The 24298-nt window shown below is 42.4% G+C and overlaps 1 protein-coding gene across 8 annotated transcripts in view; it reads right to left on the bottom strand.

Annotated features, from left to right (window-relative positions):
* Positions 1–648: 648 nt before the first annotated feature.
* The window catches only part of LOC308186078 (fatty acyl-CoA reductase 1-like), a 110007-nt gene continuing 86357 nt past the window's right edge, over positions 649–24298 (bottom strand). Inside the window, exons 7-11 of one of the 8 annotated variants that reach the window (XM_080574979.1) lie at positions 22034–23755; positions 18889–21712; positions 5172–6653; positions 2537–2666; positions 649–739 (exon numbers count right to left, since the gene is read on the bottom strand). In XM_080574979.1, the coding sequence (XP_080431105.1) occupies positions 23693–23755 (63 nt within the window). In that variant the 3' untranslated portion in view covers positions 649–739; positions 2537–2666; positions 5172–6653; positions 18889–21712; positions 22034–23692. The other 7 variants (XM_080574980.1, XR_013943895.1, XR_013943896.1 and 4 more) reach the window with 7 other exon arrangements.

Here is a 24298-nt window from a genome sequence, read left to right as displayed (position 1 = left end):
TGCAGAACAAGATAAATTGTTCTTTTTTCTTTCTTTAAAGGGAAAAATCAAAAAGACTATCAACTGTCTTTATGAATCGCCCAAGAATAAAACAAATGGAACTATGCCAGTAAAGTTCTGAATAATTACAACGCATTCAAATTGGAGGAGTTAAGCCACAGATAAGACACTAAGAGACTTCGTCTTACAGCAGCAACATCACAGTTTCCTGCGCTGAGGTGGAAAGTCCATGCCTGTTTACTTGCCTGCTTCCAGCAGTCATGTTCCCAAAAGAAACAATTATTGTTGTATTAAACCAGCGTAGTCGAACAAACCATTCTGACCCTGTGTTACTGTGTACCTTTTTGATGTTCCAAAAAGGATACACAAGTAACATCAGAAACCTGGATTCCAGTATACACTAGTGATCAGAGCTATAGCCATAAAAACAGACCTACTAGGATTACTAATACAGGAACAAAGCAAGATCTACAAATGAAAGAAGAAAGATGGCATCTGACTAAAGCATTAGAAAACGCTTTAGACGACATGCCTGGAATAGAAGAACTCTGGTGGAACTAAACAAGTGCTATAAAGAACAGTATAGTATAAAATGGAAAAAGTAAAACTTGACATGGACAGAGAAACAAAAATAAGATGCACACTTACTTATTCAAGTGTTTCCGAGCTGCAGGGAGGCCAGACATTTCTTCATTCAGCACGTATTTCTTTGTTCCCATGCAGTAGTTTTCCATGTATTCTGCCCAATGTAGTTGTCGAACATCAAAATTAAAAGCCGGCATAAAATAAAAGCTTTCATTATTAACTGCCAAGAAAGTCAGTCATTTCTGATAAAGATGTAAAGAAAGTAACTACCCTTCTATCAGATTAATTTCATTGCAATGACAATTTTTTTTGTCCTTAATCATAAGAATGATTCACGTTTAGATCCATCTGTGACCCAACCAGCTTCTCGTACAATCAATCTCCTGCAAATTTCAACCATTCCATGCCTTATTTTTCCTCTTCAGTAATATTCTTCCCTCAGCTTCCAAGTGCACTAGTTTCACATTTCATCTGTCTGTAAAGAACTCTACTCTAGAAGTAACAATTTTGTGTTGTTTCCTTTCCAGCCAGGAAATAATTCTCACATGCTATAGAATAAGCACACTGCTCTGTACCGAGTTCACTGACAGAGATGCGGTTCGTTTAACTGTGCTTACAGTTGTACCACTATGTTTTAAAGAGTCATAAGAATATCTACTGCAGAAGTTACTACAGTACATTCACAACTTCAGTTTCTCACTGACGTCCATTACTTCATCCCGAACGATACTACAGCAGCCAGTTAAGTCCCGATAAGGACAATAAAACCTCTAGCTCACAGCTTCTGAACAAAATATTTAAACGTTGCTCTGTAAGAACCTGCCTAATACGACCGTTCTATGAAATCGCAAGCTAATACAACAGCTTGTTTACTGGTTCTGCAAGTTTCACTCCTCTGTTGTTCCCAATCCCTCCTAGCTTGCATGTTCCCACTAAACGTCTTGCAGTGCTCACAGTGATCAGCTTTGACACGTTAAAGGAGCAGAAAAAAATAATCCATTGAGCAGAGATGGGAAATCTGATGCTTAACTACTAAAAATACTGTATTTAATGACATTTGAACAAGCCGATAGTGAAATTTCACCAAACAGGGCAAGTCAGAAATCGATTACAGCTTATGCTATGAAATGTAGTTAGTAACAATGAATACAGAGTTCCACTGTGTTTCAGAAAATAACATACCTAATTCTGGAAAAACTATCAAAATCTGGGAGGGGAGGGGATGGAACAGGAGGAAGAGTGAGGTATTTCTTATGAGACATTTCGTTCACTCTTACTCAGGTCCTCTGTTCAACAAAAGTTTTTGTTCTTCCTCAACCACCTCCAGGACTTTCGTCATCCTGCTTCTAGGTACACTTCCCCACTGCATGGGGCAGTTTTATTTCATAGTGAGTGAGAGAATTTGAGGACCTGTAGCTGGCAATAGCCAGCATATTTTTTGGCATTAAACATTTGGCATTTGACATTTGGCAATAGCCAAAGCATGAAAAGCACACACAGTTGTTGTCACTAGTTTGAAACACAAAAAGCAAACAAAAAAGCCCCTCAAAACATACCTCCTGTTCCTCAGAAAAAGGAGACAGTGGTCAAGAAATAAAGCCTTGTTTTACTCATGATGCAGGTAAAACCAGTAACAGCTTGGCTACTTGGCTGACATATAGGGCAACACCTGATCATGTGCGATCAAGCCACGCTAACAACCATCTTTTGTATACAGCCTCCTTCAAGGGGTCCTGTCTTTCTTCATCTCCGATCAGATCACTGATCCGGCTTACAACACAGCCCTGTACAGACACCTTGGTACATTCAAATGGCTGTGGCAGGACTATCCAGAACTGAGTTAGTACCACACTTAGTTCTGCGTTGCGGTAAGCAGCATTACTGACTCGTGTCATCTTAGAACAGTAAGTTTGTATTTCACTTTCAGTCTCCACATCACACAGCTACTTACCTTTTTGTCTTCAGGGGTTAGCTGATTCATTAGCATAGTCATATTTTCGGTATTCCAGACCCAAGAATTGCTCGTAAAATATTCTAATAACATCATGGCCTTATGAAGACATGATATTGTTTTCAACATCCTACAGTCCAAGGAATAGAATGAACAGGTTACAGTGGTAAGTATTAGTTCAAACAAGTAAAACAATAAGTTTTATAACCCCACACCTCTACTTCAACATAACCCACCCTACTCTGTATCCAAACCATGAAAAAAGTTATTAAGATACAGAACTATCCTATCAGTCTAAAGCGAGACGTTACTGGACTTTAGCTGTCCAATCTTGATATGAAAGCAGAGCTTACCGGACAGCTTTTTTTTTTTTAAATTCTACTTCCCCATGGAACAGTAAGTGTTCTCTCTGAAAAGAGCGGCCAACAGAAGACAGCATTTTATCATCCTTTCTTTGTAATTTAGGACAGCGATACTTAATGCTTTTCACTTCAGCGTAACTGAAGCATCTAGCTGTACCGAACAATTTAACTTGATGAACGTGTTTAAAATAGAGTTACACAGTGCAGAACACAGCAAGGGAGTAAGTTTCCCTAACCTTCTGGCACACTGTGCAAGGCCACATCTCTAAGAAAAGAAAACCCATTTATTACGGTCGGTAAGAGACCAAGGCTTAGAAGCACCAGAAATACAGCTTTGCCCCATTGTCCCTACTGTTACTGCAGCAAAGAGCAGGACCTATTCAGTGGGGCAGATAAACCATAGATCCTGCTAGTTGGGTGATCAGTGCCAGGCTACTTCAAAATATGCAGAAATACCTTCTGTTAGCCTTTATTACGCAGGGGTAACAACTCTGTAAAAATATCACTTGGAGTACAGAGAAATTATGTTAGAAGGATCAATTTGGGCAAGTTTCCCTTTGATCAGAACACCTGAAGTAGACCCAAAAACCATGAGTTATCCATTCTTAGATGAAAGAATTTCCTTGTTGTGAAGGTGGGAACTTTGCAAGCATTGCAGAACTACAGATGATCCCTCAGCTTTAGTAAGTACTAGTTAGTACTTACATGAAATGCTATTATATTTCCGCTTACGGGGCTTGAGCTATTTCCATCTCACAGAATGGCTTCCAATTTGATCCTCACAGCAGGGCACAATGGTCATTTTAAACAAAGCAGAGGGGCACATAGGAAAAGCAAAGAAAGCAGAACAACCCAGCAGTAACAGGGAATGGCTTTCTGAAGCTAAGTTTTGTTCAATAAGATACATAGCAGCAATATAACCCCCCGATTTTTCTCTGAAAGTTGCCTTGGTACATTCATACTTGTAGGGGAGACACAGCACAATCCCAGAAACTCTTCCATTACAACATATTGACTAACATTAATGACTGCTATCTCACTATCTAAGGGAATAGTGAAACTGCCTCTAAGTCTCATGAAATGGAGTATTACAAATGGCCGAGACCACTGAAAAAGCAAAATATATTTGAAGTACAAAAAATATGAACACTTCCTTAAAACCTTCCACAGGAGCATACTTATAGAACTGTATCCCAATTTTAGACCATCAGTTAATTTCATCTGAAAGCATCTAGGAATGTCTACTAACACCCATTTACAGTTTCCCCAGCTGGGCAAGTTGGCTGTATGGGAGCTGAGTTGGAGTTCCTCTGATTCAAAAAATAATTAAGCATATAGACTGTGTCCAATACATATCCTGCGCTAACAAGGCTGAACTAAACATCCAAAAAAAAAAAAGGAATGATCCTCCAGCAACTGTCTTAACAGATATAAGTCCAAAATAGTCAGAAAAAGATAAACTCGGAAAGCAAAGAGCTCACTGGTCAGAAGAGCCAGAAAGACCACTTAGCAAAATGCCCTGGATAACAATAATGCAAAACAGGACAAGGCAGCTACATGCTTAGACTCTTCTGTGGATGCCTGTCCACTGACAGTCTTAAGTTTATTTAATGTAGTTGAACTTATTGTGCCACTCCGGTTTGTTATGCTAAACCGGAAGAATAGCTAGATTCTAGTTAGAGCGCCTAGACTGCTTCAGTACAAGAAAACTTGCGTCCCTGCAAAAAACTAAATGGTGTAAATGAAAAATCTGAGTACGTGTAGATTTGGAGCTTGCTACCGGCCCCTGACATTATTTTTAGCTCTTCGTTTTCTAAGAAGAGTCTCTAACATTTGCAGGGAATCCTGCTGTCTCTACTTATGGGGATGGTTTTAGAACACAGATAAGCTGATTTGAAAAATAAAACAAACACACTCAAACCAAGTGGCTAAAGACAATTCTTTTACCTGAGCTGCAGTTTCTGTCTCACATTGGATTTAGTGACTGGCAACAGAACCAGCTAATTGAGTTCATCATCAGAAAACAGTGTTGTTTGTTTGTTTTGTTTGTTTGTTTGTTTGTTTTTTTAGGATTAGCTTCTCATTATATCAGCCAAAAAAATCAAATGCCTCTACATTCTCTTAACTGTTCGGTCTGACACGAAGGAAGTGAACATGTGGCTAAGGGATGGGAGCTTCCCCAGTGACAACTTGGTAGCCTGCACTAAATCAACCTGAAACTATGTTTCCCTCTCCCACCCGCCTGGCAAAAGAAAAGGAATTATGGTGACAACCTCTTATATTCAGAGATGTCAGCAATAAGTGTCATTTACTGGACACTTATTCTGGCAGACTAAGTTTTGTTAGAGAGATTTTCTGACTTCAATAGCACCACATTCCTCCTGCAAATGGGAGTACAGATGACAAAGGAGAATGTGTAAAGTATGTAATGAAGCTTTCTCTCTCAGCCTGAAATTGATATATACACTTGATGGCAGTTAGCTACAATTCTTTAATATCAAAACTATATATAACCAGTCAGCGTAATATCAAACACTGCATCACCCCTTCATAACCTTAGGACAGAAAAATCAGACCTGCTGATCGTAAGGAGCTGAACACTAGCTGCAGTCAGCCAGTTGGTGTGACAATATGCAAGGCTTTCACCTACGCTAGGTATAATTTTGCCTCTACTAGCCAGCCCTTATTGTTATTAGCACAAAATACACACAAAACACAACCGATCAAGAAGCACATCACAGAAATTGTTTTAAGCAACACTTAGGCGAATCAAGTATCCATAAGTTAGGTGGGCATGTTTCTGTAGCAGACAAAAAATAACCTGGCTTAAGGTTATCACCACATTTTCAAGTCTTACACCATCTATTGTCTCTAGGCTAAAAAGTTCTGAAGCCAATACAAGACATCCTTCAGAGGCTCTGTGTCGTTAGTACGCAAGTCTCTGCATAAGCATTGGAGACAGTTGGAAAAAAAATGTAAAGATTCCTCCTAAGGTATATGATACAAGTATTCACATTTGTAAAATGGTAAGTTTTTATTTAGCTGTAAGTGTTGAAGTGTAAGACAAGAGGAATTCTTTGTTTCTAGCAGCTCTGTTGTTCCTGTAAGTGCAGAACTTTTTTTGAAAGTATTTGCAAGGGGAAAAACCACAGTCATCTACTCAATGAAAGCATACCGTTCACGCATTTCTGGTTTGTAAGACAGAGACTATGTCAAGGGTGCTTCGTGTTAAGCTTTAAGAAGCTTTGACTGAAGTGATCTCTTCATGCCTCCCTGCGCTCATCAGCTCTACCTCCTCTTTAGCTTTCTAAGAAGCAGTAGCAGAAAATGAATAGCTGGAGAAACACGTGAATTACAGCTTCAATATTTCATGCTACTTTCTGTTACAGAATCACAGAATGGTTGAGGTTGGAAGGGACTTCTGAAGATCATCCAGTCCAACCCCCCTGCCAAGCAGGATCACCTAGAGCACATTGTGCAGGATGGCACCCAGGTAGGTTTTGAATATCTCCAGAGAAGGAGACTCTACAACCTCTCTGGGCAACCTGTGCCAGTGCTCTGTCACGCTCACAGTAAAGAAGGGCCCTGTCATATTCAGGTAGTACTCCCTGTGCTTGTTCTTCCAGAGTAATTGGAAAGACCTGCCGGGTGTGTGTTTTCAATGGCTTTAAGATTTCAAACGTACTGAGCTGCTTTTGAGAAGAGATGGTTCTGCTGTGATAAGTCCTGTGCAAAGTTACAGGCAAGAACTATGCCTTATGTTACAAATGACTGTGTCCCAAATAGGATTACAATCAAAGTTTACAATTTATTAAATGAATAGAGGCAAGCAAACAGCGCTGGGTGCACCGGGAGTCTCTGCTCCACCAGGACGCACACCCGTTACGTAAGGCGTAACAGGTTTTTATGCTCCTAGGCTAATACATATTCATTACTACTTCTAGAAGAGGCAGGGTTATTATAATTGGTTTCCCGAATCCGAAGTCCTCCCAGGTGCACCTGCTTATCAGTCTCTGTTAGTCTCTCGGGGGCCACTCGGACAGCGAGGCTCATATTCTTCCTCCTTATCTAGTGGTCTCTTGGCCGGCTGTCAGAAGTTACTGCACGTCCGTGCAGAGTCAGCAGTTTTTCTCTGAAGAAATCCCTTTGTTCTCTTCTCACCTAAACCCAGGCCTCAATGTTAACCCTTCAAACCCCTTAGTGGCACGAATTGCTGGACCATTCCTTACAGTTCCTCCCTTTTTTTTTTTTTACTATCATGAATTTGTGTCTCTTCTTCAACCTTTGTTAGTAGCAGTTGGATTTCATCAGTCAGTTCCCGGGATGTCCATTTCTTAAGCATCATTATCGACACATCACCTTTTCTCTCCCGAAGTCATCACAAATCGGGTGCTATTTATTATCCGCCATATCAACAACGTAAAGCAAGGTATCATACAAGGTATAAACATTAATGTCATTACACCACATAAAAATAAAAATAGCATCCTTTTAACCCATGGTCCACCGGGCAACCATGAAAAGAAATCCCAATCCATACCCTTCCAAGTTTGTACTGGGACGTGGGCTAGCTTTTTAATTTCTTTTGTTATCTGCTTAACCACTTTTCCATTATCATCAATTTGTAAACAAAAATTAGAATCGTTCAGTTTTCCACACACTCCCCCTTCTTCTGCTAGTAAATAGTCTAAGACCATTCTACGTTGAAAGATAGCATTCCTCATCTGAGTAGATTGATCAGCCAGAAGATCCAAGGTTGTCGCTGTTTGATTGGTTACAACTTCGAGGATAGCTTGCAACCTAATTATTCGGTTCAAATTATAAATAGGTTCTCGGGCTCCTGATACCAACTCATTCGGGTTCCAGGTAGCTGGCCCATAATGCTGTATGATTCTTTCAGGAGGCCATTCATCCTTTCCCCATTTTTGGGCACTATTCCTGGGTAAGGAAGTATCAATAGATCGTTTTACTCTGTTCAGGTCATCATATCATCTTATTCCTAAATGATTTCCTTGTGTTTGTGACAATAAAAAGAACAAGGGTCTTATGTACCCCACATAGCATATTACCGACCAGTTTCTGGGTAGCCTCTTGTAAGCATGTTTGCCACACACCCAGTAATGTCCCTTTAGGGCCCGCGTCCCATTTGGAAAATGACCATCCCATCCCTCTTTACCCTTTGGGGCGTGATAATACAGAGTGTCCTTATTACCGAGTGGTCCTGTTACAATATCTGCCCTGTTTGTACTCGTATATGTGCGCTTCCAAGCTCCCACGTTGGGTTTCCACTTACAGTCACAATTCAGTTCTCTTTGGCGACCTGTCATATTATAAGCCTTTTTCGCCGTCCAATCTTGAGAGTGTGGGAAGCGCCTTCAATCATGGGGTTGGGCCCGCTTTCAGAGCTTGTGTTACCATTCAGCCCTTTGGGGTGATCCAGCTCCTGGAAAAACTAATCACAATTTTATTATGGGTTTAAAAGGTTCTCATGTTATTTTTCTCAGGACAACCTGATCTTGGCGCGGGAGAAGTCCGGTCAAGGCACTCTCACTCGGCGGTCAATACCCATAGGGGTTGCCTCCCTCGGTAGACCATACACACCGCAATGGAGGGTCCTACCCCTGTCTTGCCTTCCCCCTTTCCTCCCTTCAGACTTGTCCTCTTTATCCAGTGCCCTTAATTCATGCAGAACCTCATTGCTGGGATATCAGTTCCTCTTTAGTCTCAGTTTCAGTTCCCCAGGAGTGGACTCAACCCTCCAGGCTTCGGTAGTTATTGGTCCTTTTATTCTGGATGCGTGGGTCCAACCCCGTTCTGCTGTTCTCACAGCTGTTTCAGTAGTAAGTAAAGCAAGGTACGGTCCCTCCCATCGGGGGTTCAATGATTCTTCTCTCCAGGTTTTTATTAAGACCTTGTCTCCTGGTTGTATTTTATGAATAGCAAATCCTAAAGGTGGTGTCTGAGTCATCATCCCAATTTCTCTTAGCTCCTGTAATCTCCTTCCAATGGTAATTATGTATTTCTGGATACTATGATCCTCAACTACATTGTTCCCTAGGGGCATCCCTTGAGAATAAGGCATACCATATAACATTTCATATGATGATAATCCAGTCTCACTGTGTGGTTTAGTTCTTATGTTTAAAAGTGCCAATGGTAAGCATTTCGTCCAGGGCAGCTGTATCTCGATCATTAACTTAGCCAATTGTTGTTTTATTGTTTGATTCATCCTTTCTACTTTCCCTGAGCTTTGTGGGTGCCACGGAGTGTGGTATTCCCACTGAATACCTTTCAAGGGGTACATCCTTCAAATCTTTGTGGCTGGCGTATGTTCGATTATTTCCACACAATTGTGTTCCAACGGTCCTTCTGCTGGAACAGTTCCTAGAAATACTGCTGGATATAACAGGTTAGTCGTTTTCAAGGTTATGTCATCTTGTTCAGTTAGTATTGCCTGATATTTCATCATCCGGCTGGGTGATAACCAGTGCTCCCCCCCTTTTGTTCCAAAACGGTTGTTACCATATGTGGTCCAAAAACTTCAATGTTTTCCCATTTGAAGGCAAATAATTTTCTACTATCTTTATCAAGAGGTATGCAAAAGAAGGCATCCTTTAAATCTATCACGTTAAACCATTTATATTTCCCTTTCACAGATGTTAACAATGTGTAAGGATTAGCTACTACCGGGTGAATGTCCTTTGTTATTTCATTTATTGCTCTAAGATCTTGTACCAATCTATACTCACCATTCGGCTTCTTTACTGGAAAAATTGGAGTATTGTATTCTGATTTACGTTCTTCCAGAATCTGATATTTGAGAAATTTGTCAATAATTTTCACTATCCCCTGCCTAGCTTCTATCTTAAGTGGATATTGTTTGATTCAAACAGGTTTGGCTCCTTCCTTTAATTCCACCTTTACCGGTTGTGCCAGTTTGGCCTTCCCTGGTACATCTGTTTCCCATACTGTTGGTATAACTGCATTTTCTACTTCTCTTAGACTATTAATAAAGGGTTTATCTTTGATCATTAGGATTTGGCCTACTTTGGACTCAGGTACCTTCATTATTAATTCTCCATCCTCAAAGGTTATTGTTGCATCTAATTTGGCTAATAGATCCCGTCCCAAGAGTGGAATTGGGCATTCTGGTACATACAAAAATTCATGGGTTAGTTCCTCACACCCAAAACACAAATCAAGGGGTTGTAAGAATGGCCGTTCCTCCTCTTTCCCTGTGGCTCCAATTATTGTAGTTGTCTTAGATCCTAATCGTCCTTTTAAACTATTTAACACTGAATATGTTGCTCCTATTACATTTACAGCCTAATTAACACAGAGAAAGAAGCTCCCATAACCAACAAAAAATTCAAGCCTCTGTCTTCGTTTCCTAGCTTTATTTCAGCTAGTGGACCTGCTAGGGTAGATGCCCCAGGTCCCCATCATTCCTGACTGCTGTAAGTTTGTCCTGCAGCCTAAGACAATTTCTTTCTGATATCAGGGGCCGATTGCCCTGGAAAGAGGCTAGCCAGTTGTCTCTCTCTCTCTCTTTTTTTTTTTTTTTTTTTTAAAGCCAGGTCCGTTTTTTTTTTCTCATTGCATTTCAAAGTCGGTCCAAAAATTCAAAAATTCCATAAATTCCATAGGGGTTTCTTCTGGACCTTGTTGGAACAGATTCTCAATTCCCAATAGCCAATTTAACCAGATTTTGGTATTTACATAATTTCCGGGGTGATTAGGGTCTCAGTGAGGAGGTCGGTCAGGGGAATGCAATCGTTGACAGTTCCCTGAGCGGTCCCATTGGCAATCTGAGCTCACACAGGAACTCAGGTTGTTTCAAGAGTTAGCTGCTTTTCTGTTTCCACGACAACACTCTCGGACCCATCACGGTCCCCCTGCCCCAGAGGGCTCACACCGGCGATTTAGAGATCTCAGCCTCGGGTTGAGGCAGAACTAAATCCTAAATTTGACCAGAATGTGTTAAACTAAAATTGGTATAAGTATTGGACCTGCTTAATAGTTGCTAGTCACGATGTTGATTGCCTTAATCTCCAGTCTGCTGTACCTGTATTCCAAATTGAGTTTTATGGTGCGTTACTTTCTGTATGTGCTCCCTGTTGCACTGTTTATCCTTTCCGGGCCCTGGTTTAAGATTGTTATGGTACTGTGCGGTGTAGCAATGGCTTATGAAATGATGAAATATCTGTTCACTCTCCCTTTCTGCTTCACCACCACCCTCTTATCCCCCGAGCTAGTTACGGTGGTTCTCCGAGATGTTGAATATCCTTGGGATACTCAGACCAGCCTGCTCTTGTTGTTATGTCTCCTGAATGCACTTCAGGTTTTGTTGAGGGTTAAACAACTACTTAGGAATCTCATCCGGAGATCTGTCTTGAGGCGGGATAGTTGCGAGTGGCAGGGAGTGTGGGAGGATATGGGCAGGTTTCTAGAGCAGTGGTCACCTCCAGTGTTTTGGACATTCACCCCTGAACAACTGCAAAATCCTAAAAAGCTGGCAGAATGCTTGAAAAAAAGGTGTCATGACTCTGGCAGTTCCAAAGTGACACAAATCACTGTAGCGTGCTGGGGTCTGGCTTGTGCCTATCGAGCTGCAATTGATGCTACTAGCAACCTAGCTCCAGCTCCTGCAGCTGCTCCAGCTCCAGCTCCTGCAGCCGCTCCAGTCCCAGCTCCTGCAGCCGTTCCAGTTCCAGCTCCTGCAGCCGTTCCAGTTCCAGCTCCTGCAGCCGCTCCAGCTCCTGCAGCCGTTCCGGCTCCTGCAGCAGCTCCAGCTCCAGCTCCTGCAGCCACTCCAGCTCCAGCTCCTGCAGCCGCTCCAGCTCCTGCAGCCGCTCCAGCTCCAGCTCCTGCAGCCGCTCCAGCTCCAGCTCCTGCAGCCGCTCCAGCTCCTGCAGCCGTTCCAGTTCCAGCTCCTGCAGCCGCTCCAGTTCCAGCTCCCGCAGCCACTCCAGCTCCAGCTCCCGCAGCCACTCCAGCTCCTGCAGCCGCTCCAGCTCCAGCCCCTGCAGCTGCCCCAGCTCCTGCAGCTGCCCCAGCTCCTGCAGCTGCTCCCACTCCTGTGGCTGGGTCAGAGAAACGAGCTGTAGCAGTGCAAGTTGACCCCGCAGAGGGTATTCCAACCCCTGTGGCAGACCCTGTGTCTGGGTCAGAGAAACGAGCTGTAGCAGTGCAAGTTGACCCCGCAGAGGGTATTCCAACCCCTGTGGCAGACCCTGTGGCTGGGTCAGAGAAACGAGCTGTAGCAGTGCAAGTTGCCCCTGTAGACAAGGTGAAAAAATGATATAGAGGCTCAGGTCGTTTAGAACGCAGACAGTCTTCTGCTAAGTCTGGGCATAGTGAAGACGAGGCTGGGCCATCAAAGGTGCAGGAGACTGAAGATGAGGATGAGGATGTCGAAAAATCAACAGTAACTACCCGGACTCTACACCAGCCATCAAAGGTGCAGGAGACTGAAGATGAGGATGAGGATGTCGAAAAATCAACAGTAACTACCCGGACTCTATACCAGAGTGAGCTACGAGATGTGCGAGAAGATTTTGGTCGCTGTATAGGCGAGCAGCTTGTCACCTGGCTGCTCCGGTGCTGGGACACGGGAGCCAATTATGTGGAATTGGAGGGCAAGGAAGCCAGGTGGCAGGGATCCCTTGCTAGGGACGCATGCATTGACAAAGCAATTGGAGATGGAGCACGATCTCGCAGCCTCTGGAGGCGTCTCCTGTCAGCTGTGAAGGAAAGGTATCCCTTCAAGGAAGAACTTGTATGTCTACCAAGCAAATGGACCACCATGGAGAAGGGAATTCAGTACCTGAGGGAATTGGCCGTACGGGAAGTAATTTCTAAGGACCTAGACGACGCACAAACATCCGCAGATCCAGATGCAGTCCGGTGTACACTACCCATGTGGCGGAAGTTTGTACAGAGTGCACCATCATCATATGCCAGCTCATTGGCAATACTAGCCTGGAAAGCGGAGGAGAATCCCACAGTGAATGAAGTGACTAAAATACTCCGGCAGTACGAAGGAAATCTCTCCTCTTCCCTAAAGGCCTGTGTCTCAGCTGTGGAGAAACTCTCTGAAGAGGTCCACCAACTTAAAGAGAATTTATCTTCCCCTCCACCTGAACGAACCAGTGTCCACCAGCTAAAAGAGAATGCTTTGGAGAAACTTTCTGAAAAGATCCACCAACTTGAAGAAAGATTATCTTCCCCTTCACCTGAACGAACCAGTGTCCACCAGCTAAAAGAGAATACTTTGGAGAAACTTTCTGAAAAGATCCACCAACTTGAAGAGAAATCTATCTAATAATCTAAGGAAATCTAAGGAAAACAATCATTTTCCTCCCCACCTGTACAAACCAGTGTCTCAGCTATTAGGGGTAAACGTTCATCTATGCAAGGAAGACAATATGGTGGGCACACACACCGCGCCACCCTGTGGTTTTACCTACGTGACCATGGAGAGGACATGAGAAAATGGGATGGAAAATCTACTGCGACCCTAGAGGCACGGGTACGTGAATTGCAAAGGAAAACAATTGGGAAAAAGGAGTTCTCTGAAAAGTTTGCTGCTCCAACTTCCAGCAGGCAGTCCTTTAAACACAGAAATGAAGATTCTGACCAGGACTAGAGGGGCCCTGCCTCCAGCCAGGGGGAGGAAAGGGACAATCGAGTTTATTGGACTGTGTGGATTCGATGGCCTGGCACGTCAGACGCACAGAAGTATAAGGCTTTGGTAGACACCGGTGCACAATGTACTCTAATGCCATCAAGCTATAAAGGGCCAGAGCCCATCTGTATTTATGGTGTGACGGGGGGATCCTAGCAGTTAACTGTATTGGAGGCTGAAGTGAGTCTAACCGGCAATGAGTGGCAAAAGCACCGTATTGTGACTGGCCCAGATGCTCCGTGCATCCTTGGCACAGACTATCTTAGAAGAGGATATTTCAAGGACCCAAAAGGGTTCCGCTGGGCTTTTGGCATAGCTGCTTTGGAGACAGAGGACATTAAACAGTTGTCTACCTTGCCTGGTCTCTCAGAGGACCCTTCTGTTGTGGGGTTGCTGAGGGTTGAAGAACAGCAAGTGCCGATCGCTACCACAACTGTGCACCGGCGGCAATATCGCACCAACCGAGACTCCCTGAGTCCCATCCATAAGCTAATTCGTCAACTGGAGAGCCAAGGAGTGATCAGTAAGACTCATTCACCTTTTAATAGTCCCATATGGCCAGTGCGAAAGTCTAATGGTGAGTGGAGACTAACAGTGGACTATCGTGGCCTGAACGAAGTCACGCCACCACTGAGTGCTGCAGTGCCAGACATGCTAGAACTCCAGTATGAACTGGAATCAAAGGCAGCCAAGTGGTATGCCACAATTGATATCACTAATGCATTTTTCTCCATCCCTCTAGCAGCACAGTGCAGGCCACAGTTTGCTTTCACTTGGAGGGGAGTCCAATATACTTGGAATCGGCTGCCCCAGGGGTGGAAACACAGCCCTACCATTTGCCATGGACTGATCCAGTCTGCGCTGGAGCAGGGGGAAGCTCCTGAACACCTGCAGTACATCGATGACATCATTGTGTGGGGTGACACTGCAGAAGAAGTTTTCGAGAAAGGGAAGAAAATAGTCCAAATCCTTCTGAAGGCCGGTTTTGCCATAAAACAGAATAAAGTTAAAGGACCTGCACGAGAGATCCAGTTTTTAGGAATAAAATGGCAAGATGGACGCCGTCAAATCCCAATGGATGTGATCAACAAGATAACAGCTATGTCTCCACCAACTAGCAAAAAAGAAACACAAACTTTCCTAGGTGTCGTGGGGTTTTGGAGAATGCATATTCCAAATTACAGTCTGATTGTAAACCCGCTCTACCAAGTAACCCGTAAGAAGAATGCTTTTGAATGGGGCCCTGAGCAACGACAAGCCTTTGAACAAATTAAGCAGGAAATAGTTCATGCAGTAGCCCTCGGGCCAGTCCGAACAGGACCAGATGTAAAGAATGTGCTCTACACCGCAGCCGGGGAGAATGGTCCCACCTGGAGCCTCTGGCAGAAAGAACCTGGGGAAACTCGAGGTCGACCCCTGGGGTTTTGGAGTCGGGGATACAGAGGATCTGAAGCCCGCTATACTCCAACTGAAAAGGAGATATTGGCAGCATATGAAGGAGTTCGATCTGCTTCGGAAGTGGTCGGTACTGAAGCGCAGCTCCTCCTGGCACCCCGACTGCCGGTACTAGGCTGGATGTTCAAAGGAAGGGTCCCCTCTACACATCATGCAACTGATGCTACATGGAGCAAGTGGGTTGCACTGATTACTCAGCGGGCTCGAATAGGAAACCCCAGTTGCCCAGGAATCTTGGAGGTGCTTATGGACTGGCCAGAAGGCAAATACTTTGGGATATCATCAGAGGAGGAGGTGGTTCGTGCTGAAGAAGCCCCCCTGTACAACAAACTACCGGAAAATGAGAAGAAATATGCCTTGTTCACTGACGGGTCCTGTCGTATTGTGGGAAAGCATCGGAGATGGAAAGCTGCTGTATGGAGTCCTACACGACGAGTTGCAGAAGCTGCTGAGGGAGAAGGTGAATCGAGTCAGTTTGCAGAAGTAAAAGCCATTCAGCTGGCTTTAGATATTGCTGAACGAGAAAAGTGGCCAGTTCTCTATCTCTATACTGATTCCTGGATGGTAGCAAATGCCCTGTGGGGGTGGTTACAGCAATGGAAGCAGAACAACTGGCAGCGTAGGGGCAAGCCCATCTGGGCTGCGGCATTGTGGCAAGATATTGCTGCCCGGGTAGAGAACCTGGTTGTAAAGGTACGGCATGTAGATGCTCATGTGCCCAAGAATCGGGCTACTGAAGAACATCAAAACAACCAGCAGGTGGATCAGGCTGCTAAGATTGAAGTGGCTCAGGTGGACCTGGACTGGCAACATAAAGGTGAATTATTTATAGCCCGATGGGCCCATGACACCTCAGGCCATCAAGGTAGAGATGCAACCTACAGATGGGCTCGTGATCGAGGGGTGGACCTGACCATGGACACTATAGCACAGGTTATTCATGACTGTGAAACATGTGCTGCAATCAAGCAAGCCAAACGGTCAAAACCTCTTTGGTATGGAGGACGATGGCTGAAATATAAATATGGAGAGGCCTGGCAGATTGATTACATCACACTCCCTCAAACCCGCAACGGCAAGCGCCACGTACTTACAATGGTGGAAGCAACCACCGGATGGCTGGAAACATATCCTGTGCCCCATGCCACCGCCCGGAACACTATCCTGGGCCTTGAAAAGCAAGTCCTATGGCGACATGGCACCCCAGAGAGAATTGAGTCAGACAACGGGACTCATTTCCGAAACAACCTTATAGACACTTGGGCCAAAGAACATGGTATTGAGTGGGTGTATCACATCCCCTATCATGCACCAGCCTCTGGAAAAGTTGAACGATACAATGGACTGTTGAAGACTACACTGAAAGCAATGGGTGCTGGGACATTCAAAAATTGGGATACACATTTGGCAAAGGCCACCTGGTTAGTCAATACCAGGGGATCTGCCAACCGAGCTGGACCTGCCCAATCAAACCTGTTACGCACTGTAGAAGGGGATAAAGTTCCTGTAGTGCACGTAAGAAACATGCTGGGTAAAACAGTCTGGGCTACTCCTGCCTCAGGAAAAGGCAAACCCATTCGTGGAATTGCTTTTGCTCAGGGACCTGGATGCACTTGGTGGGTAATGCAAAAGAATGGGGAAGTCCGGTGTGTACCTCAAGGGGATTTGATACTGGGTGAGAATAGCCCATGAGTTGAATTGTAGTATGTTAATTATTATATAATAATGTATGTCATCACTACCATAATTGCTATATATCATAGATGAAAATGGTGATTAATTAGAATGTATTGGAAAGAGTGTAACCTGAGCACGACATAAATGGTATGGAATAAGGGGTGGATATCTGTCCTGGTTCCAGTTAGGACAGAGTTAAGTAGCTCATAGTAGCTGGTAGGGTGCTATGTTTTGGATTAGGATGAGAAGAGCGCTGATAACATGCTGATGTTTTAATTGTTGCAGAGCAGTGTTTACACCAGGCCAAGGACTTTTCGGCTTCTCGCTCTGTCCTGCCAGCGAGCAGGCTGGGGGTGCAGCAGGAGCTGGGAGGGGACAGACCCAGGACAGCTGACCCAAACTGGCCAAAGGGGTATTCCATGCCATCTGACGTCATGCTAAACAATATATAGGGGTGGCTGGCCGGGGTGGGGGGCCGGCTGCTCGGGGATAGGCTGGGCATCGGTCAGCGGGTGGTGAGCAATTGCATTGTGCATCACTTGTTTTCTTACACATTATTATTATTAATACTATTATCATTATCACTATTATTATTATTATTGTTATTATTATATTCCTGTCTTAATAAACTGTCTTTATCTCAACTCACCGGCTTCACTTTCCCGTTTCTCTCCCCCATCCCAGAGAGGGAGGGGGGAGGGTGAGCGAACGGCTGTGTGGTGTTTAGCTGCCAGCCGGGTTAAACCACAACAAAGATGCACCACCAGGGGTGGATTGTTAGAATACAGAGGTGGTAGGTTATCCAATGACTCCCATTCATCATCTTTTTTCCATTTTTTTTTTCTTCCTCTTCAAACTTCTCGTCTGCTTTTAGTGTAAATATTGAGGATGAAAAAGGACGTGAAGTCCTGATCCATAATCCTGCATAATCACTTTCCTCCTGGCTAAAAAGGTTCCTTTGAATTAACATGCATATTTAAGGCCTGGCAAACCCAGTCTTCAAAGGATCCGAAAACGGGCCAAAAGACATGTGGTCTTAAAGGCTCCTTTGGCCATTCTATCATACACTACTGGACCATTTTTAATTTACTTTTTTCCTTTTCTGGGGCCCCTATCATTCCAATTTCTAATCATTATCCCTAATGGACTTTCTGGTGGTATGTCTGGTAATTTGCTCCCTTTTCTCTGGTCCCGGGTCTTCAATTTTGTCTGACCCATCTAGGAATTTTACTGTGGCAATTCCTACAGCCCTTGGTTGCCTTAGTGAGAGTGTCTTGCAGGGGGTTTAGGACCTATCACCCACCCATGAATCCTATAGGAATCGCTTCGGTCCTTCACCGGCCAAGTCCCTCGCGGGAGATTGGAACCACGGTTAGAAGACCTCCACAATCGCTTCGGAACTACGTTCCGTCTCAGTCACACTCTCACACACACAGGCAACCGAATCCCACCCAACCGAACGGTATACGCCTTAAATACTTACGACTCCGTCATCTTCGTTCGGATCTTCGCGCGCAGAATTACGGGTAAAATATAGTGCTGCAGCCGGCAAAGGGAGCTCATAAAAAAATCTAAATCTTTGCTTGCCCTTATTCAGGTTCAAGATGGCATTAGTCCCGACCTGACTCGAAATGGTGGGGGCGCCCCTCCCAGATCAAGTCAGAATTCAGGAACCAAGACCATCCCGGACGAGACCCCAATTGTTATAAATGACTGCGTCCCAAATAGGATTACAATCAAAGTTTACAATTTATTAAATGAATAGAGGCAAGCAAACAGCGCTGGGTGCGCCGGGAGTCTCTGCTCCACCAGGACGCACACCTGTTATATAAGGCGGCTGGTTTTTATGCTCCTAGGCTAATACATATTCATTACTGCTTCTAGAAGAGGCAGGGTTATTATAATTGGTTTCCTGAATCCAAAGTCCTCCCAGGTGCGCCTGCTTATCAGTCTCTGTTAGTCTCTCGGGGGCCGCTCGGACGGGGAGGCTCATATTCTTCCTCCTTATCTAGTGGTCTCTTGGCCGGCTGTCAGAAGTTACTGCACGTCCGTGCAAAGTCAGCAGTTTTTCTCTGAAGAAATCCCTTTGTTCTCTTCTCACCTAAACCCAGGCCTCAATGTTAACCCTTCAAACCCCTTAGTGGCACGAATTACTGGACCATTCCTTAAACCTTATATTAGACAATTAATAAGCTTTGCTATGCAACTAAGTACATATAGCAAGCTACTGACAACACTGTCAAACTTGTACAGTGAGGATTATCACCACTATTTATACAGAGGCACAACACTAAAAAAGTCAACTTAAGTAGTTTAAAATATTCAATCTTCATCATGACAGTCAATCCTTATTGTACTTGTTCCATCTACAAAGCTCAGAAGAATTACATGCATTACTTTTTCCTTCATTTTCCTTAACTCTTACTTAGAGAATTGTTAATTTCAAGAATGTTTCACTAGATGCAAAAGCAGTGAAAAATAAGTTCTCCATCTCACTAGAAGTTTTATCTACTTCCACGAGTACAGTGTACCAGAACAATTTCATATTGCATAAAGATTTCAATAGGCTACGTCTTCAAAAAATCCAAACCCTTCAATAGAAGGGACTTTTGTTTGTTTGTTTGTTTTTTATAATTATGAGCATATTCATTTAGTTCTAAAGGGTTATAAAAACCAATTAGTTCTATTTGCTAAGAATTTCTCATATAGTGACAGTACAATATCCTGACAGTATGACAATAGTGCAGTTCAACCTACGCGGCAATTTCACTGATCAGTTTTTCCTACATTATATGCAATAAAGAGCCTAGAAATGTATTCAGATTCTTCACAGAGGGCAGGCTGTAGACCAGGTGAAGTCAAGTTAGCACAATATTCGGGTTTGCTTGTGCTGATTTCATCATTTTTTTACTACACTGGTCAAGTTTTTCTTGCTAAATTGTGGTGCAGAGAGGTCACATTTTAGATTAAGCTAGCCCTTCAGTCATAAGAGCATAATAACAAGCTTAAAAATCTGCAGTTAAGTTTCCAAGGCTCTAGAAGTTCCCTAGTGCACGCTACCTGGTAATTAAAACCAGAGGTCAACCAGACAGAATGACAACAGCAACAGTAGTACACCCCTATACTAGTGCCATCTCCAGCCCCTCAGTTAAAGTAGGTTTCAAAGTACTTTGAGCCAGACAACTAGAAAAAAGCAGAAGAATAAAGATCTGGCTCATTTCTCTGCTATTATTAAATAATGCATGAAACCCATTAGGATTTAAAACTGCATGTCTCCTTTGCATCTCGATCAGAGTTCCCTTCTATTACGCTTTAAAGAAAAAAATGCCCTCTTTTTAAAAGGGCTTAAAATTAAAGAAAAGAATCCCTGTATAATGAAAGCTATATTCCTGTAAGTGTGCTGGGCATCAAACTTAAAAAGTTTTAATTCCAAGCAACTGAATAAAGTGTGCTACAGTTTGCTACCTTAGCAACTGAAGAATCACTTTTTGATTTAGTTGAACCTCCCATCTTTCCTCCAAACTTGAAATCTTGTGCATGACAGGAAACCTATCCAGTCACTACTACATAAAACTAATTAGGAATACTCAAATAATTTATACTTCACAGGCCAGAAGATACACGTTTAACGTCACCTCTTGTACTAGTACCGATTAAGGTTTAAATTCTGTGTTTGAACACTAAACAGGAACTCCAGAAAAAGCAAAAAAACAAGATTCAATGTTTCCAATGTTATACACCTGTAAGAGCGTTCTAAACAATGTGTTTATTTATAGCCTTGTTTTACTCCCATAGGTCAAATACTTAAAAGACTGGACTTCCAAAGACTGACACGACTCTGGCAGCATCATTTCCCGTTTGGAAGACAGCAGGTTGATATTTGTAGTATAATTATTTTTAGCAAGTGATGGAATCTTGACGTATATCAGGGAATTTCTATTAATTTTTATTAAGAACATTTTATATTGCAAAAGAACCTAAAAAGCTAGGAATTCATGCTTAATACCTTCCTGTGATACACAGATCTTAAATCTTTTCAATGTGGAGAGATGACTGCTCAGGCAGAGATCTCTGTCCCTACTGTTGCTGTGAGTGCTACGCTATTGAGTAGGCTTGGAACAATGGAACCCAAGGCAGTTTAGAAGTTTTTGCCTACGAACTACCTACATTGCTTCCTTTTATTGATCCAGTGCTAAGCATTAAAGAATTTTTCCCCTCCTTGTAAGACAGACCGAGACTACAGGACAACGAATGAATGCTCACTTGTATTAATACACTGTCACCATAGTGGAGATTTTAGAGTCTGATGATGAATACTTTTGAAAACATAATATATGCAATGAGTTAAGATCATATGGCTTGGCAGATCTGAAACAAATTGCAGTGACATCTTATATTCCTTCTATGCAATCTAGTTTGGCCTAGTTAGCAGAATTATGCAATTTTTACCACTTCAGAAGTTAGCCAGCTAGTGGTGTAATTATTATAAACTGAATGGAATGTTGAGATGATACAAAGCATACCAGATGGAGCTGTATCATCTACAGGAATAACCCACAGTTATTTACTCTGCCTCCCTTCCACTTTCCGTTTATAATAGCAACAACAATCTTAATGCCAACCGCTTCCCCGAGTTTACTGACTGACTAGGATTCTGACCCGAGACACATCATGGACAACGTTGGTGAGTCAGACATTAATCTCTTAGAAATGCAGTCAATGGATTGTTATTGCTTATAGTTAGTAAATCTAAATAGTACCCTTGTCGTGTCGTCTTCATCTCCACCACCTTATCAAAATATTTTTAGCCCTGTCCTTCTTACCATGGCTTATGACCTGTCAATCTGAGCAAAACATCGTGAAAAAATGCAGGCGATATATGGGAGGCTGTGGTCCGACAGTGATGCAGAAGGGGGTTTGAACAAAGACTCATGCTACGGTGCCTTACTGCACTGCTTAACGGATTTGTTGTGTAGTTCAAATATAGGTGCTTTGCTGTAGGACAAAAATAAGGATCAACATATTTTAATTATTTATCATTCAAGAATGAACATAATTTGCTAGATTTTGTATTCTGTTTACCTTGATTACTCAACCCCCCAAACAAAATATCCAACAAAAAACATCCTCATTTTCGCTAGAAAGTTTAAACTCGCTTCGAATTCAATGACCTAGTCTCAGAGAAAAAAGTAGAAAAGGTGAGTTTTAGTCACACAGCATTCAGGGGAAGAAGAAATCAATATACATCACAGTGGAAGCATAGCTCTGTTGTTTAAATCTAAGAGGAACAGAAGAGGCAGAGCTAGTCACCATTACCTTGGGCTTCTTCCAGTAATCCTGAGGTAGATATCCTACAGGAATGCTGGGGCCTTATGGCTTACAGCAATCCAGTAATGATATAAAAGGTGATCGGAAGTTAGATTAACACTGGGCCGTCTGAAGGCCTGTTCAAGAGGATTCCTCTTGAAAGCAGAAATTACATGGTACTCTGAGAAAGAAAAGCTGCGTAACAGCTTTGATATGTAAAGTTCAATGGTTTTCAAAGTACATTGCAGCGTGCAATATTTACTTTAGTATGCTATTTAAGTAACCATCCTAGCTCTTCTAATAACCACAAAAACTAAAACAGCTATAAGCTTTAAACCTAAGATACTGTTAAACTGGTTCTTATTATATTGAAGTTTTTTAAACCTTTATCTTCAGAATATTTTACTGTAGCTTCTCTTTCTGGTCCTCTTCCCTACCGTCACTTGATTTTGAGAATTCAGAGCAATTTCAGCTTATATAGCATGTAAAGCTATTTAAATATCCATCTGTATTTCATAAAGAAGGCTATTCTAATCTTTAAAATGAAGAACACTTTAAAAAAAGTAGGCTGAGGACTTTGCAAGCATCTGAAGTGCATTTCAAATTACCCATATTCAAGCTTTTTTAAAAAACATTGTTAGGATTGGACTCCAGGTCAAACTCTCGTTGACAACTGAAAGTTCTTCACATGGCAGACACGTACATCTTAAAAAACTACATCAGAATTCACTTTATCTTTGTAGTCATCTCTTGTAACTTCATTCCATTGCTTACAGGAAGCCTTTAAATACCTCAATTAGAATCGTAATATAAATGAAGCCAGCAACTTTCCAACTTCAGCTGAAATGATAAGGCTTATAAATATAGATACATAAAACAGCAAAAGCAAGTAAAAAGGGTGAAGAAAGTAGTCAAGAGATATAATATGGATTTAAGTATTTAAGATAAAGAAGAAAACTAACAATCTTTACTGAGAAATTATTTCTAAAAAAATGTAGAGCTAATTAACAGCTTTACCATACCAGCCAGCTTGCGTTGCTATTTATTACAGAGCTCTTAAGAGGCGGGTTACATTTTAGTCGGGATATCTAAGATGAAAAGAAGTGGCCATACTTAGAGATTACTTTTCCCTCAGCGGGAATAGAGGAAGTCTCATGTAACCATCTGAAGACTAAGAGCCACCTCAATCGACAATTAACTGAAGCTAGACACGACAAAAAAGCTTCAAGTGCAAAACTTGTCGTACACCCTCCATTATGCAGCTGTATAAAGTAATCCCAATGTTGAGCTCTTTACTCATATATTTACAGGAAGGTTGGCATTAAACCCAACATTAGTACTGCTCCTCTCGGCAATGCTTTTCTCTGCACACTACCCACGCTCTACAGATTAAGCCGTTGAAGCATCAAGCAGAAAAATCAGTTCTGCCATACTTTAAGAAAATTGAATTAAAAAAACAGGAACAAAATGGAAGCGATAACTCTACAAGGAGAGAAAATCAACGGAAGAGAACAAAAAAACATGAGGCACTGCAAAATTGAGTTATGGCTGTTATACTAATTTCAACTATAAAAATAAAATTTGACCTGCAGACTATAGCCTGTGCTTTTATTACTGATCTTATTTTTCTATTAAAGCTCATAAAAAAAGAAATATGACATACCAACTTCACTCCAGTGGAAAGCGTTGGTACCACGTGTTGTACAGTTTTATACCATGATATTTCTTGGTCTGGAGGGGAAAAAGACCAAAGAGCACATCAGAAGACAAAAAAACACACAAAACACATCAAAAGCCATATCTAAAGTTATCTTTGCCCTCACCATCATTTACATAAAGCAAAAGTTGTCAGCCTCACGTTAGGTTTTTTGCTTCCTGAATCCTTCCAGTATTTTAATCCATCTTTAACATCTGTATATATGATAGTTTATAATTATAACTATGTATATATATAAAACTGTGTGTATATATACATACATAAATGACAAAAAAACGTATATATTTTTCCCCAGAGAAGGCTTTGCCTACATTATTCTAAGTCATACTGATTGCACTGAGGCCCAGGAAAAAAAAAATCAGGTATAGCTTATACAATAGTATCATAGGTGATGTCTTCCTCCTCATCGTCAAATGTTGGCCATTATCCTAAGTTACACTCTGCTGGACTAAAGCTGTTAAAACCTTAGAACCCTTTTGTCCTAGATGAATAGCAGGACACCGATTAGAAGTTCAACAGAAGACTGATTTATCAAAATGCACAGTACCATCACTTCA

Source organism: Anser brachyrhynchus (assembly GCF_964034855.1).
Source record: "Anser brachyrhynchus genome assembly, chromosome: Z".
NCBI lineage: Eukaryota > Metazoa > Chordata > Aves > Anseriformes > Anatidae > Anser > Anser brachyrhynchus.
The sequence above is the reverse complement of the archived record's forward strand: the minus strand, read 5'-3'. Positions and strand labels throughout refer to the sequence as shown.